Below are 15,813 nucleotides of genomic sequence, written 5' to 3'. Positions count from 1 at the left end.
AACAGACAGTAGCTGACTCAATTAAAGGGCAGTATAGTAGAATAGACAGTAGCTGACTTAAAGGGCAGTATAGTGGAACAGACAGTAGCTGACTTAAAGGGCAGTATAGTAGAACAGACAGAAGCTGACTCAATAAAAGGTGGAAACAGTAGCTAGTAGAATAGACAGTAGCTGACTCAATTAAAGGGCAGTATAGTGGAACAGACAGTAGCTGACTCAATTAAAGGGCAGTATAGTAGAATAGACAGTAGCTGACTCAATTAAAGGGCAGTATAGTGGAACAGACAGTAGCTGACTCAATAAAAGGGCAGTATAGTAGAATAGACAGTAGCTGACTCAATTAAAGGCAGTATAGTGGAACAGACAGACTCAATAAAAGGGCAGTATAGAATGGAACAGACAAAAGGGCAGTATAGTGGAACAGACAGTAGCTGACTCAATTAAAAGGGCAGTATAGTAGAATAGACAGTAGCTGACTCAATAAAAGTAAATTAAAGGGCAGTATAGTGGAACAGACAGTAGCTGACTCAATAAAAGGGCAGTATAGTAGAATAGACAGTAGCTGACTCAATTAAAGGGCAGTATAGTAGAATAGACAGTAGCTGACTCAATTAAAGGGCAGTATAGTAGAATAGACAGTAGCTGACTCAATAAAAGGGCAGTATAGTAGAATAGACAGTAGCTGACTCAATAAAAGGGCAGTATAGTAGAATAGACAGTAGCTGACTCAATAAAAGGGCAGTATAGTAGAATAGACAGTAGCTGACTCAATAAAAATCAATAAAAGGGCAGTATAGTGGAACAGACAGTAGCTGACTCAATAAAAGGGCAGTATAGTAGAATAGACAGTAGCTGACTCAATAAAAGGGCAGTATAGTAGAATAGACAGTAGCTGACTCAATAAAAATCAATTAAAGGGCAGTATAGTGGAACAGACAGTAGCTGACTCAATAAAAGGGCAGTATAGTGGAACAGACAGTAGCCGACTCAATTAAAGGGCAGTATAGTGGAACAGACAGTAGCTGACTCAATAAAAGTCAATTAAAGGGCAGTATAGTGGAACAGACAGTAGCCGACTCATGATCTCCCGTTGGAACATTTCCCCATAGCAACCAGAATGACCAATCCCTGTATCAGAATACCTAGTTAGTCGCTGACTGTCTGTTTTTAGCCTGGTGTGGTTTTAGTGTGGGCAGCAGCTTTACGGGCTTTTGACTCAAGGTAATACTGATCTGAGAACACCGTAAGTACAGGCTAAAACTGATCTGTCTGTAGGCTACACTATAGCTCTAGGTGTCTGAACTAGTGTTATACTTTTCTGAGCAGACTCTAATAAGCACTTACTTGGGGCCAATGCCTCTTGGCTGTCCTCTTCCCCCCCGACAGACCTAAAAATCAGACCAACTCACTGTTCCAATAGATTCCTATCCCAGATAGATCTTCAGAACCAATGGGAAAGCTGTATTATGTTAGGTGCAATATGTAACCCCCAAAAAAACTTTCCAGGGTTGAGTGGACAGTTAAAACTAATTGTCAGTTTCACCCCTCAGTGTGGGTCCTTGTCAGGAAGATGTAAAATGTTATTTTATTTTTCTGCTCGTTCCTCCTCAGTTAAAGGTCCAAGTGGACGTTAGGTTATGTTGCCCCGTCCAACCTGACCTCAACCTCCGCTTTGGCCTAACGCTTCCTCAAGCAGGTCAAGGGTGAACTGTGGCCGAACACACACACACACACACACACATAGATAAGACATGCGTGGAACTGAACTGGCAGAAACAGTGCCCAGTATCCATCTTCGAGTACTGGTAGAAACTGATGAGGTCCACGTAGATATAACCTACTACTACTACTGATGAGGTCCACGTAGAACTACTACTACAGATTGATGAGGTCCACGTAGATATAACCTACTACTACTACTGATGAGGTCCACGTAGATATAACCTACTACTACTACTGATGAGGTCCACGTAGATATAACCTACTACTACTACAGATTGATGAGGTCCACGTAGAACTACTACTACAGATTGAGGTCCACGTAGATATAACCTACTACTACTACTGATGAGGTCCACGTAGAACTACTACTACAGATTGATGAGGTCCACGTAGATATAACCTACTACTACTACTGATGAGGTCCACGTAGATATAACCTACTACTACTACTGATGAGGTCCACGTAGATATAACCTACTACTACTACAGATTGATGAGGTCCACGTAGAACTACTACTACAGATTGAGGTCCACGTAGATATAACCTACTACTACTACTGATGAGGTTCACATAGATATAACCTACTACTACTACTGATGAGGTCCACGTAGAACTACTACTACAGATTGATGAGGTCCACGTAGATATAACCTACTACTACTACTGATGAGGTCCACATAGATATAACCTACTACTACTACTGATGAGGTCCACATAGATATAACCTACTACTACTACAGATTGAGGTCCACGTAGATATAACCTACTACTACTACTGATGAGGTCCACGTAGAACTACTACTACAGATTGATGAGGTCCACGTAGATATAACCTACTACTACTACAGATTGATGAGGTCCACGTAGAACTACTACTACAGATTTATGAGGTCCACGTAGAACTACTACTACAGATTGAGGTCCACGTAGATATAACCTACTACTACTACTGATGAGGTCCACGTAGAACTACTACTACTAAAGATTGATGAGGTCCACGTAGATATAACCTACTACTACTACTACAGATTGATGAGGTCCACGTAGATATACCCTACTACAGATTGATGAGGTCCACGTAGATATAACCTACTACTACTACTACTGATGAGGTCCACGTAGATATAACCTACTACTACTACTACTGATGAGGTCCACGTAGATATACCTACTACTACTACAGATTGATGAGGTCCAGATCTAAAAGTGATCTTGCCTTTTACATTTGAGTAATTTAGCAGTCTCTCTTATCCAAAGGGACCTCGTTAGTGCTTTCATCTAGTGACCTCATCAATCTGTAGTAGTAGTTCTACGTGGACCTCATCAGTAGTAGTAGTAGGTTATATCTACGTGGACCTCATCAATCTGCACTAACGCTTTCATCTTAAAGGGAATACTGCAGGTTTAGGTTTCTGTTAAACACTCTGATTGGGTTCATCCTTCCAACTAAAAGTCCCAATACGACATATCACTTTCTCGACGTCAAAACCACAACGTTTTGTTGGTATAGGAGTTTTTTGATGAATATAATTCAAAATTGCGAAGAAAGTGTACGTACAATTAGATGGAATTAAATCAATCTTTGTTAGATTTGTGGAATATATATTGCGCAACATTTTACGATAGCTAGGTGAGACGACCACATCACAGTCGTAAGTAGCTAAGAGAAACGTCCACAGCACAGTCATCGTAAGTAGCTAGGTGAGACGACCACAGCACAGTTGTAAGACATATCTTTAAGAATGTCTTTGAGGTTGCAGACGTTTTGGGAAGATGGGTAGGGACTCTTAGCATCAGGGGGCAGCTGTTTCCTCCATTGGGGTGACGGGATAGGGAAGAGCTTTGACTGGGCAGAAGCTGACCTCCTGTAAGGGTGGAATGGCCAAGAGACCAGAGGTGGGTTGGGATGTTGGGTTTGAGCATAGCCTGAAGGTAGGGAGGGGCGGTTCCTCTTGCTATTCCGTGGTCTTTCAGAGGAAGCCAGTGGAGTGTACGGAGGAGCAGGGTGACATGGGAGAACTTGATAAAGTTGAACACCTTGACGGGCTGCAACCTTCTGGATAAGTTGCGATAGTCCAGATGGATATGACCCGGATTAGGACCTGCACCGCTTCCTGTGTGAGGTAAGGTCGTACTCTACAGATGTTGTAGAGCATGAAACCTCAGGAGTGATTCCTTACTATGATGTTTGCAGAGAACGACAGTGTGGTCCAGGGTCACACTAAGGTTCTTTGCACCCTGGGAGGGGGTTAGCCCAGACCTGAGAGGGCGGAAAGGAGGATCTGATGGATCACAGTGTTGAAGGCAGAGGAGAGATCTAGGAGGATGAGGAGTCAGCTTTGGCAGTGCGGAGAGCCTCCGTGGTGTAGTGAAGAGCGAAAAGGAGGATCTGATGGATCACAGTGTTGAAGGCAGCGGAGCGATCTAGGAGGATGAGGAGTCAGCCAGCTTTGGCTGCGGAGAGCCTCCGTGGTGTAGTGAATAGCAGTCTCTGAGTGACCCCGTCTTGAAGCCTGACTGGTTAGGGTCAAAGAGATAATTCGGAGAGAAATAACGAGAGATTTGGTAAGAGGGAGCACGCTCAAGTGTTTTAGAAAGAAGGGGTACCAGACGTTTTTGACGTCAGAGGGGTCGAGTCTTGGTTTCTTGAATAGGGGAGCGACTCTGGCCACCTTGAAGTGAGGGGGGGCGTAGCAAGTGGTCAGGGTAGAGTTGATGAGGAATGGGAGTAGGTCTCCAGAGGAAGTCTAAAGAAGGGATGGGGTCGAGTGGGCAGATTGTCCGGTTGCTGGACATCATTAGTCGCAGGATTTCATCTGGAGAGCGAGGGTAAAAAGAGGACAAGGAAAGTTCCCTGTGAGTGGACTCAGTTGGCTGAGTGAATGATGTCGTTAACCTTTTTTTCAAAGTGGTTGACAAAGTCATCTGCAGAAAGGGAGGGAGGGGGTGGAGGATTAAAGATGGGAGAAGGTGTAGAAGTTTCCCAGGGTTGGAGGCAGAGGCTTGGAATTTAGAGTGATAGGAAGGGGCTTCAGCAGCAGATACAGAAGAAGAAAATCTAGCAAGGAGAGAGTGGAAGGATGATAGAACCTCTAAAAATGTACTTTTCCTCAGCTATCTGCAGCCCTGTTCTGTGATCACTCAGTGAGTCACTCAGCCAAAGAGCAGGAGGGAGGGAGGAGGGTAGGTTTGACGAGGCAGACAGGAGGGAGAAGGATTTAGGGGAAGGATGTGATGATGGAATAGAAGAGGAGAGCAGTTGGGGAAAACGAGCGAAGATTACGACGGTGCATGACCATCTGGGTAGGGGCTGAGTGGGTAATGTTGGAAGAGCGAGAAAAATAAAGTAATGATCAGAGACCTGGAGGGGGGGGGGGGGGGGGTTGCAGTGAGATCAGTAGGCGAATATGCTTGACTTAAAGATGAGGTCAAGCATATTGCCTGCCTTGTGAGTGGGAGGGAGACTGGGAAAAGGGTGAGGTCAAAAGAGGCAAGCCCGGGAAAGAAAGAGGTGGAAAGAAATGAGTCGAAGTATGGAAGTTGAAGTCACCCAGTACAATGAGTGGTGAGATATTGTCAGGTAATGATCTTATCAAGGTGTCTTTGAGGAACTTTCCTCGTATGATGATGCAAAATGCATCGTTTGATTTCATACAGGGATGATTTCTGTATTTTGAAAGTTACATATCTTGAAACCCTAATTTGCTGACGGTCACAAAATATTTTGCTTATGTCAACAATGGACTAATGAAACCAAATACCAACATAGTTTTTGGACAAGTGGTGGCATGACATTTTAAATGAGGAGATGGTGAGAGAGGGGCAAAAAGAGAATCTCCAGTTTCTCTTTTATAATCTTCTCTCTCTCTCTTCCAACAGTGCGGCAGGATCCCATGCTCGGTGCCTCCGAGATGTTCAACAGCTTTCTAAGAAAAGCCCAGCAGGTTGGTACTGTAACTAGTTGTTATTACCCCCTGGTTTTCTTACTGTTCTGTCTGTAGCTAGCTGTCCTTTACTCCCGGCTGTGTATTTGTTCTGTTCAACATAGCTGATCTATGTTCAGAGCAGTTCTGTTCTACGTAGGACGTCTCATCAAGAGGCGTGTGTGTCAGTTCATCAGGAAGCTGTGGGTGTTTTTAAGTTATATCAGTCGTACCCATGCCCATGGAGTACACCGTCCAATGAAATGCTTCCTTCCAGGTTCCCTCTCGATAATGCAACAACTAAAAGAGATAAGAGAAGACATGAATAAAAAGTAAATGGCTCGGTAGAATAGAATATCTAAACTCAGCAAAAAAAAGAAACGTCCTCTCACTGTCAACTGCGTTTTATTTTCAGAAAACTTCAAATGTGTAAATGTTTGTATGAACATAACAATATTCAACAACTGAGACAAACTGAACAGGTTCCACAGACACGTACGTGACTGACAGAAATGGAATAATGTGACCCTGAACAAAGGTTTGGTCAAAATCAAAAGTAACAGTCAGTATCTGGTGTGGCCACCAGCTCCATTAGGTACTGCAGTGCATCTCCTCCTTATGGACTGCAGCAGATTTGCCAGTTCTTGCTGTGAGAAGTTACCCAACTCTTCCACCAAGGCAGCTGCAAGTTTCCGGACATTTCTGGCCCTAGCCCTTACCCTCCGATCCAAAAGGTCCCAGACGTGCTTAATGGGATTGAGATCCAGGCTCTTCGCTGACCATGGCAGAACCTGTCTTGCAGGAAATCACACACAGAAACAGCAGTATGACTGGTGGCATTGTCATGCTGGAAGTTCATGTCAGGATGAGCCTGCAGGAAGGGTACCACATGAGGGAGGAGGATGTCTTCCCTGTAACGCACAGCATTGAGATCGCAACCAGCTCAGTCCGAAGATGCTATGACACACCGCCCCAGACTATGGCGGACCCTCCACCTCCAAATGGATCCTGCTCCAGAGCACAGGCCTCGGTGTGTTCCTGGTGTAACTCCGGCGGTGTTGTTACCATCCTGTACCTGTCCTGCAGGTGTGATGTTCAGATGTACCGATCCTGTGCAGGTGTTGTTACCATCCTGTACCTGTCCTGCAGTGACGTTTAGATGTACCGATCCTGTGCAGGTGTTGTTACCATCCTGTACCTGTCCTGCAGGGGTGATGTTTAGATGTACCGATCCTGTGCAGGTGTTGTTACCATCCTGTACCTGTCCTGCAGGGGTGATGTTTAGATGTACCGATCCTGTGCAGGTGTTGTTACCATCCTGTACCTGTCCTGCAGGTGTGATGTTTAGATGTACCGATCCTGTGCAGGTGTTGTTGCCATCCTGTACCTGTCCTGCAGGTGTGACGTTTAGATGTACCTGTCCTGTGCAGGTGTTGTTGCCATCCTGTACCTGTCCTGCAGGTGTGACGTTTAGATGTACCTGTCCTGTGCAGGTGTTGTTACCATCCTGTACCTGTCCTGCAGGTGTGACGTTTAGATGTACCTGTCCTGCAGGTGTGATGTTTAGATGTACCGATCCTGTGCAGTTGTTGTTACCATCCTGTACCTGTCCTGCAGGTGTGATGTTTAGATGTACCTGTCCTGCAGGTGTGACGTTTAGATGTACCTGTCCAGCAGGTGTGACATTTAGATGTACCTGTCCTGCAGGTGTGACGTTTAGATGTACCTGTCCTGCAGGTGTGACGTTTAGATGTACCTGTCCTGCAGGTGTGACGTTTAGATGTACCTGTCCTGCAGGTGTGACGTTCAGACGTACCGATCCTGTGCAGGTGTTGTTACCATCCTGTACCTGTCCTGCAGGTGTGACGTTTTGATGTACCGATCCTGTGCAGTTGTTGTTACCATCCTGTACCTGTCCTGCAGGTGTGATGTTTAGATGTACCGATCCTGTGCAGTTGTTGTTACCATCCTGTACCTGTCCTACAGGTGTGACGTTTAGATGTACCGATCCTGTGCAGTTGTTGTTACCATCCTGTACCTGTCCTGCAGGTGTGACGTTTAGATGTACCTGTCCTGCAGGTGTGCTGTTCAGATGTACCGATCCTGTGCAGGCGTTGTTACACTTGGTCTGCCACTGCGAGGACGATCAGCTGTCCGTCCTGTCTCCCTGTAGCGCTCTCTTAGGCGCCTCAGAGTACGGACATTGCAATTTATTGCCCTGGCCACATCTGCAGTCCTCATGCCTCCTTGCAGCATGCCTAAGGCACGTTCACCCAGATGAGCAGGGACCCTGGGCACATCTGCAGTCCTCATGCCTCCTTGCAGCATGCCTAAGGCACGTTCACCCAGATGAGCAGGGACCCTGGGCACATCTGCAGTCCTCATGCCTCCTTGCAGCATGCCTAAGGCACGTTCACCCAGATGAGCAGGGACCCTGGGAACCTTTCTGTTGGTGTTTTTCAGTCAGTAGGAAGGCCTCTTTAGTGTCCTAAGTTTTCATTACTGTGACCTTAATTGCCTACCGTCTGTAAGCTGTTAGTGTCTTAACGACCGTTCCACAGATGCATGCTCATTGATTGTTTATGGTTCATTGAACAAGCCTGGGAAACAGTGTTTAAACCCTTTACAATGAAGATCTGTGAAGTAATTTGTAAAAATTCAAATTATCTTTGAAAGACATAGTCCTGAAAAAGGGACGTTTCTTTTTTGCTGAATTTATATATATATTTATTATTTCATAAATACAGGAAGGCACTCACCAATATTTATGTTTTGGAGAGCAAGTGTTTTACATTATTTAGCGATAATAAATAAGTCTCGTAGCATCAGTCGTTGTGCGTGCAGAGCCAGTTGAAGTGTTCAGCAGTGTGTGTCAGTTCTGTTCTACGTAAAACAGACTCCTCAGCAGGCTGTTGGCTGTTTGATGCTCTGTTAGCCATGTGGCACAAATACCCACACACACACACACACACACACACACACACACACACACACACACACACACACACACACACACACACACACACACACACACACACACACACACACACACACACACACACACACACACTGCTGACTCAGTAATTGCTTCAGTCTTGGTAATAGTTATCAGCCACAGTTTGACATTCACAATGTTCGTCATAGTTCACACGTGGGTGTGTGGGTGCATGCGTGTGTGTGTGTTGGGGGTTGGGGGGTGGAAGGGGATAGAAAACAGCATGGTGGACAATGTAGGCAGGGTTTTTTGGGGAAGGCTGCTCATTCTATTCTCCTGTGTGTGTGGTGTGTGTGTGTGTGTGTGGTATATGTTAAACGATTCTTTCAGACACATCACTACGGTGACACAACCTCACCACCATTGGTCAGTTTGAGCCACCCAGTGACACGCAGCCAGTGTAGGAGTTGAATCCCCTCTACCGTGTGTACTGTGTAATCTGCCATTAACGAAGGAAGAACAGATGTTTTAAATGTGACAGGAGTTATGAGTCGTTGTGTGTACATTACTGTCATACAGTATGCCAAATCATGATGTACAAACATACTTATGTCGAATGGTATTTTAGATTTCTTCTCTGAAACACAGAAGACGTTACAGAGAGAATCGATCCTGTGTGTGTGTGTGTGTGTGTGTGTGTGTGTGTGTGTGTGTGTGTGTGTGTGTGTGTGTGTGTGTGTGTGTGTGTGTGTGTGTGTGTGTGTGTGTGTGTGTGTGTGTGTGTGTGTGTGTGTGTGTGTGTGTGTGTGTGTGTGTGTGTGTGTGTGTGTGTTTTGTTATACCCAGAGCTTTTTGTTAACTGCGTTCCTTTCCTAGAAAACTGTTTCCCCAGTTGCTTGTTAGCATATAGATGGAACATTGAAATGATTGATTTGGAATGAATATTCATGATATGTTCACTGTAAATCAATGCTAGTGTTCCCATTGGCTCATAGCGGGATGCTCAGTGAAGGCTAGTGTTCCCATTGGCTCATAGCGGGATGCTCAGTGAAGGCTAGTGTTCCCATTGGCTCATAGCGGGATGCTCAGTGAAGGCTAGTGTTCCCATTGGCTCATAGCGGGATGCTCAGTGAAGGCTAGTGTTCCCATTGGCTCATAGCGGGATGCTCAGTGAAGGCTAGTGTTCCCATTGGCTCATAGCGGGATGCTCAGTGAAGGCTAGTGTTCCCATTGGCTCATAGCGGGATGCTCAGTGAAGGCTAGTGTTCCCATTGGCTCATAGTGGGATGCTCAGTGAAGGCTAGTGTTCCCATTGGCTCATAGTGGGATGCTCAGTGAAGGCTAGTGTTCCCATTGGCTCATAGCGGTGATGCTATTGCTGCTCAGTGAAGGCTAGTGTTCCCATTGGCTCATAGCGGGATGCTCAGTGAAGGCTCGTGTTCCCATTGGCTCATAGTGGTGATGCTATTGCTGCTCAGTGAAGGCTAGTTTTCCTATTGGTTGATAGTGTGAGCATGGAAGTGAGAGCCATCACTCACCCCAGGAAGTGACCTGACTGTGCTGCTCGGCTGCATGGCGTAAATCTACTTTCATCAGATATGTCATTCAAGGTGGTGTACACCCTGCGTCTCTCTAGATCTCTCTATTTTATCACCCCCCCCTCTCTCACTCCTCTGCATCCCTTCATCATCCCTCATCTCTCCCTCTTCCCCCTCCCTCCTCTCCCCTACCTCATGCTGAAAGGACAACGGCAGAATAGAGAATGAGTTCTCAGCCAGCAGCCAGCCAGCCTGGCCTTGGCACTTTATCGGAGCTACACACACACACACACACACACACACACACACACACACACACACACACACACACACACACACACACACACACACACACACACACACACACACACACACACACACACACACACACACACACACACACACACACACACACACACACACTTCCCCAGCAATCCAGATACACTCTGACACCTTCTGTCTAGCAGTGGGGGACAGGGAAAGATTAAACAGTAATTTACCCAGCATGGGCACGAAAGCTGAGAGGAGGAAGCAGGCAGAATGTTAGCTGCTTAGATTGATTTTTTTTTTCATATTAATTTATTACAATAAAAATCTATATATTTGATCCCCTTTTTCTCCCAATTTCGTGACTACCATCTTGTCTCATCGCTGCAACTCCCCAACGGGTTCAGGAGAGGCGAAGATCGAGTCACGAGGCCTACGAAACATGATCCGCCAAACCGCGCTTCTTAACTCCCGCCTGCTTAACCCCGAAGCCAGCTGCACCAACGTGTCAGAGGAAACGCCGTTCAACTGCCGACCGAAGTCAGCCTGCAGGCACCCGACCTGCCACAAGGAGTCGCTAGAGCTCAATGAGACAAGTAAACCCCCCCCGGCCAAACCCTCCCCTAACTCGGAGGACGCTGGGCCAATTGTGCGAGCTTCTCTGCTTTTTAAATTGATTGTCGTCTTCCTCCTGTCAATGTAGGATTGTCATCCTGTAATAAGACATTATGTAACTATATGATGTCATAGAAGCATAAAATCCAGATACTGACTTTACCCTGCGTCTCTTACAGGGAGAGTGGGGATAGATAAAAACCTACTTCCCTGACTGGAGAGAACTAACTCTCTGGTCTGTACTGACTACACTGTCTGTCATGGAACACATTCTGTCTGTCATGGAACACATTCTGTCTGTCATGGAACACATTCTGTCTGTCATGGAACACATTCTGTCTGTCATGGAACACATTCTGTCTTCTGTAACCTGTATATAACCTGTCAATCCCGTATAGGAGACCCAGCAGATCCCAACCGAAGAGGTTCCTCTGGAGATCTACCTGTCTAACGGCCAGAAGGTCGAGGTCAACATCCTGACCTCCGACCAAACAGAGGACGTCCTGGAGGTAAACCGTCTCGACTGGGTTTCAAAAGACAGACTTCTACCGGATTATTAGTAATCGGTGTTGAAGAGTTCAGAGTGAACACACTATACGGAATGTTTTTTATACAATGAAAAGCCTTACCAACACTACCAGGAACCCTATGGAAGCTTAGGGAGAGAGAATTACCTCTGGATATTCTTCAGCCAACATTCTCTCCCAGATAGATCCAGAACCGTTATGTTGAACAGTCAGCTGTTACTATAACATATAGCTGTAAAGGCAGCATTCTCTCCCAGATAGATCCAGAACCGTTATGTTGAACAGACAGCTGTTACTATAACATATAGCTGTAAAGGCAGCATTCTCTCCCAGATAGGTCCAGAACCGTTATGTTGAACAGTCAGCTGTTACTATAACATATAGCTGTAAAGGCAGCATTCTCTCCCAGATAGATCCAGAACTGTTATGTTGAACAGACAGCTGTTACTATAACTGTGTTCTCCATAAAATGATGTTCTATACGAGAAGGACTTGACCGGAGACTGTACCGGATAGCTGTCAGTCAGTGGATAAAATGCTTTTGAAAAGCTACATGATGTTTTGTACGGAGTTGTGGTTTCATATCTAACACACACAAAAAGATGAACCAGAGATGATCTTCCTGTCTGTTTTCTGATTCGCAGGCTGTTGCGTCAAAACTGGACCTTCCTGATGAGCTGGTTGGTTATTTCAGCCTCTTCCTGGTTCGAGAAGGAGTGGACGGGGGATTAACGTGTAAGCATTCAACTTTAACCCTCCGCTAACCGTTCAGAGGACTGGAATACAGTGGTATCTGAATGGGATGCAGTGGTATCTGAATGAGATGCAGTGGTATCTGAATGAGATGCAGTGGTATCTGAATGAGATGCAGTGGTATCTGAATGAGATGCAGTGGTATCTGAATGAGATGCAGTGTTATCTGAATGAGATGCAGTGGTATCTGAATGAGATGCAGTGGTATCTGAATGAGATGCAGTGTTATCTGAATGAGATGCAGTGGTATCTGAATGAGATGCAGTGGTATCTGAATAAGATGCAGTGGTATCTGAATGAGATGCAGTGGTATCTGAATGAGATGCAGTGGTATCTGAATGAGATGCAGTGGTATCTGAATGAGATGCAGTGGTATCTGAATGAGATGCAGTGGTATCTGAATGAGATGCAGTGGTATCTGAATGAGATGCAGTGGTATCTGAATGAAATACAATCTGAAAGGCCAAATGGCTCTATCTCCTATACCGGGGAAGGACTGGGGGCCACAACAAAATTCTGAATTCATAATTTATTTTATTTTTTATTTGTATTTTTGTTCACCTTTATTTAACCAGGTAGGCTAGTTGAGAACAAGTTCTCATTTGCAACTGCGACCTGGCCATAATGAGGGGCTGCAGTGGCTTGTGGATCTTCGTACCCACACATGCAGTCAGAGCCGGCCGTGGCCTTTTTGGAGACCCTAACGCTTCGATCACACCAGAGTTGCATTCATTTCCAATGAAAAACGCTGCGTTTGCCTTGCAGCATTTGCGTTGCGGAGGCAGCCGCAGTGCGTTCTGTGTGGGCGGTGCGTACATTTAGGATTCATCTAAACGTATGTGTCAAACTGTATGTGTGGACGGCTTGACAGAAATAGTGGCAGAAGGTGAATGTTGAACTGTTACAGACATATCAAGATGACGCTGTCGACTATTTTGTCGGTGTGATCGAAGTGTTACTATGACTGTGATGTGGTCGTTTCACTTAGCCATCTTAAAGGGATACGTTGGGATTTTGATGTGGTCGTTTCACTTAGCCATCTTAAAGGGATACTTTGGGATTTTGACGTGGTCGTTTCACTTAGCCATCTTAAAGGGATACTTTGGGATTTTGATGTGGTCGTTTCACTTAGCCATCTTAAAGGGATAATTTTGGGATTTTGATGTGGTCGTTTCACTTAGCCATCTTAAAGGGATACGTTGGGATTTTGATGTGGTCGTTTCACTTAGCCATCTTAAAGGGATACGTTGGGATTTTGATGTGGTCGTTTCACTTAGCCATCTTAAAGGGATACGTTGGGATTGTGATGTGGTCGTTTCACTTAGCCATCTTAAAGGGATACGTTGGGATTTTGATGTCTCCTGTTGTTGACGACGGTCTCTCTAGTGTCTCCTGTTGTTGACGACGGTCTCTCTAGTGTCTCCTGTTGTTGACGACGGTCTCTCTAGTGTCTCCTGTTGTTGACGACGGTCTCTCTAGTGTCTCCTGTTGTTGACGGTCTCTCTAGTGTCTCCTGTTGTTGACGACGGTCTCTCTAGTGTCTCCTGTTGATGATGGTCTCTCTAGTGTCTCCTGTTGTTGACGGTCTCTCTAGTGTCTCCTGTTGATGACGGTCTCTCTAGTGTCTCCTGTTGTTGACGGTCTCTCTAGTGTCTCCTGTTGTTGACGACGGTCTCTCTAGTGTCTCCTGTTGTTGACGACGGTCTCTCTAGTGTCTCCTGTTGTTGATGATCTCTCTAGTGTCTCCTGTTGATGACGGTCTCTCTAGTGTCTCCTGTTGTTGACGACGGTCTCTCTAGTGTCTCCTGTTGTTGACGACGGTCTCTCTAGTGTCTCCTGTTGTTGACGACGGTCTCTCTCGTGTCTCCTGTTGTTGACGACGGTCTCTCTAGTGTCTCCTGTTGTTGACGACGGTCTCTCTAGTGTCTCCTGTTGATGACGGTCTCTCTAGTGTCTCCTGTTGTTGACGACGGTCTCTCTAGTGTCTCCTGTTGTTGACGGTCTCTCTAGTGTCTCCTGTTGTTGACGACGGTCTCCCTAGTGTCTCCTGTTGATGACGGTCTCTCTAGTGTCTCCTGTTGTTGACGACGGTCGCTCTAGTGTCTCCTGTTGATGACGGTCTCTCTAGTGTCTCCTGTTGTTGACGACGGTCTCTCTAGTGTCTCCTGTTGACGACGGTCTCTCTAGTGTCTCCTGTTGTTGACGACGGTCTCTCTAGTGTCTCCTGTTGATGACGGTCTCTCTAGTGTCTCCTGTTGTTGACGACGGTCTCTCTAGTGTCTCCTGTTGTTGACGGTCTCTCTAGTGTCTCCTGTTGTTGACGACGGTCTCCCTAGTGTCTCCTGTTGATGACGGTCTCTCTAGTGTCTCCTGTTGTTGACGACGGTCGCTCTAGTGTCTCCTGTTGATGACGACGGTCTCTCTAGTGTCTCCTGTTGATGACGGTCTCTCTAGTGTCTCCTGTTGTTGACGACGGTCTCTCTAGTGTCTCCTGTTGATGACGGTCTCTCTAGTGTCTCCTGTTGTTGATGATCTCTCTAGTGTCTCCTGTTGTTGATGGTCTCTCTAGTGTCTCCTGTTGTTGACGACGGTCTCTCTAGTGTCTCCTGTTGTTGACGACGGTCTCTCTAGTGTCTCCTGTTAATGACGGTCTCTCTAGTGTCTCCTGTTGATGACGGTCTCTCTAGTGTCTCCTGTTGTTGACGACGGTCTCTCTAGTGTCTCCTGTTGTTGATGATCTCTCTAGTGTCTCCTGTTGTTGATGATCTCTCTAGTGTCTCCTGTTGTTGACGACGGTCTCTCTAGTGTCTCCTGTTGTTGACGACGGTCTCTCTAGTGTCTCCTGTTGATGACGGTCTCTCTAGTGTCTCCTGTTGTTGACGACGGTCTCTCTAGTGTCTCCTGTTGTTGATGATCTCTCTAGTGTCTCCTGTTGTTGATGGTCTCTCTAGTGTCTCCTGTTGTTGACGACGGTCTCTCTAGTGTCTCCTGTTGTTGATGACGGTCTCTCTAGTGTCTCCTGTTGTTGATGGTCTCTCTAGTGTCTCCTGTTGATGACGACGGTCTCTCTAGTGTCTCCTGTTGATGACGACGGTCTCTCTAGTGTCTCCTGTTGTTGATGACGGTCTCTCTAGTGTCTCCTGTTGTTGATGATCTCTCTAGTGTCTCCTGTTGTTGATGATCTCTCTAGTGTCTCCTGTTGTTGATGATCTCTCTAGTGTCTCCTATAATATATAATATATGCCATTTAGCAGACGCTTTTATCCAAAGCGACTTACAGTCATGTGTGCATACATTCTACGTATGGGTGGTCCCGGGGATCGAACCCACTGTTGATGACGGTCTCTCTAGTGTCTCCTGTTGTTGACGACGGTCTCTCTAGTGTCTCCTGTTGATGACTGTCTCTCTAGTGTCTCCTGTTGACGACGGTCTCTCTAGTGTCTCCTGTTGATGACGGTCTCTCTAGTGTCTCCTGTTGATGACGGTCGCTCTAGTGTCTCCTGTTGATGACGGTCTCTCTAGTGTCTCCTGT

The 15,813-nt window shown here is 46.0% G+C and overlaps 2 protein-coding genes across 7 annotated transcripts in view; one reads left to right on the top strand and one right to left on the bottom strand.

Moving 5' to 3' along the window:
- Positions 1–15,813, bottom strand: part of si:ch211-278j3.3 (E3 ubiquitin-protein ligase RNF19A) — a 210,066-nt gene that overhangs the window by 40,314 nt on the left and 153,939 nt on the right. The window lies entirely within an intron of this gene.
- Positions 5,565–15,813, top strand: part of LOC123995467 (sorting nexin-17-like) — a 57,975-nt gene continuing 47,726 nt past the window's right edge. The window contains exons 1-3 of one of the 2 annotated variants that reach the window (XM_046299104.1): positions 5,565–5,667; positions 11,400–11,510; positions 12,173–12,263. In XM_046299104.1, coding sequence (XP_046155060.1) covers positions 5,617–5,667; positions 11,400–11,510; positions 12,173–12,263 — 253 coding nt within the window. In that variant the 5' untranslated portion in view covers positions 5,565–5,616. The remainder of the gene's footprint in view (positions 5,668–11,399; positions 11,511–12,172; positions 12,264–15,813) is intronic. The other variant, XM_046299103.1, reaches the window with a different exon arrangement.

Source organism: Oncorhynchus gorbuscha, linkage group LG14 (assembly GCF_021184085.1).
Source record: "Oncorhynchus gorbuscha isolate QuinsamMale2020 ecotype Even-year linkage group LG14, OgorEven_v1.0, whole genome shotgun sequence".
Lineage (NCBI taxonomy): Eukaryota > Metazoa > Chordata > Actinopteri > Salmoniformes > Salmonidae > Oncorhynchus > Oncorhynchus gorbuscha.
The sequence above is the reverse complement of the archived record's forward strand: the minus strand, read 5'-3'. Positions and strand labels throughout refer to the sequence as shown.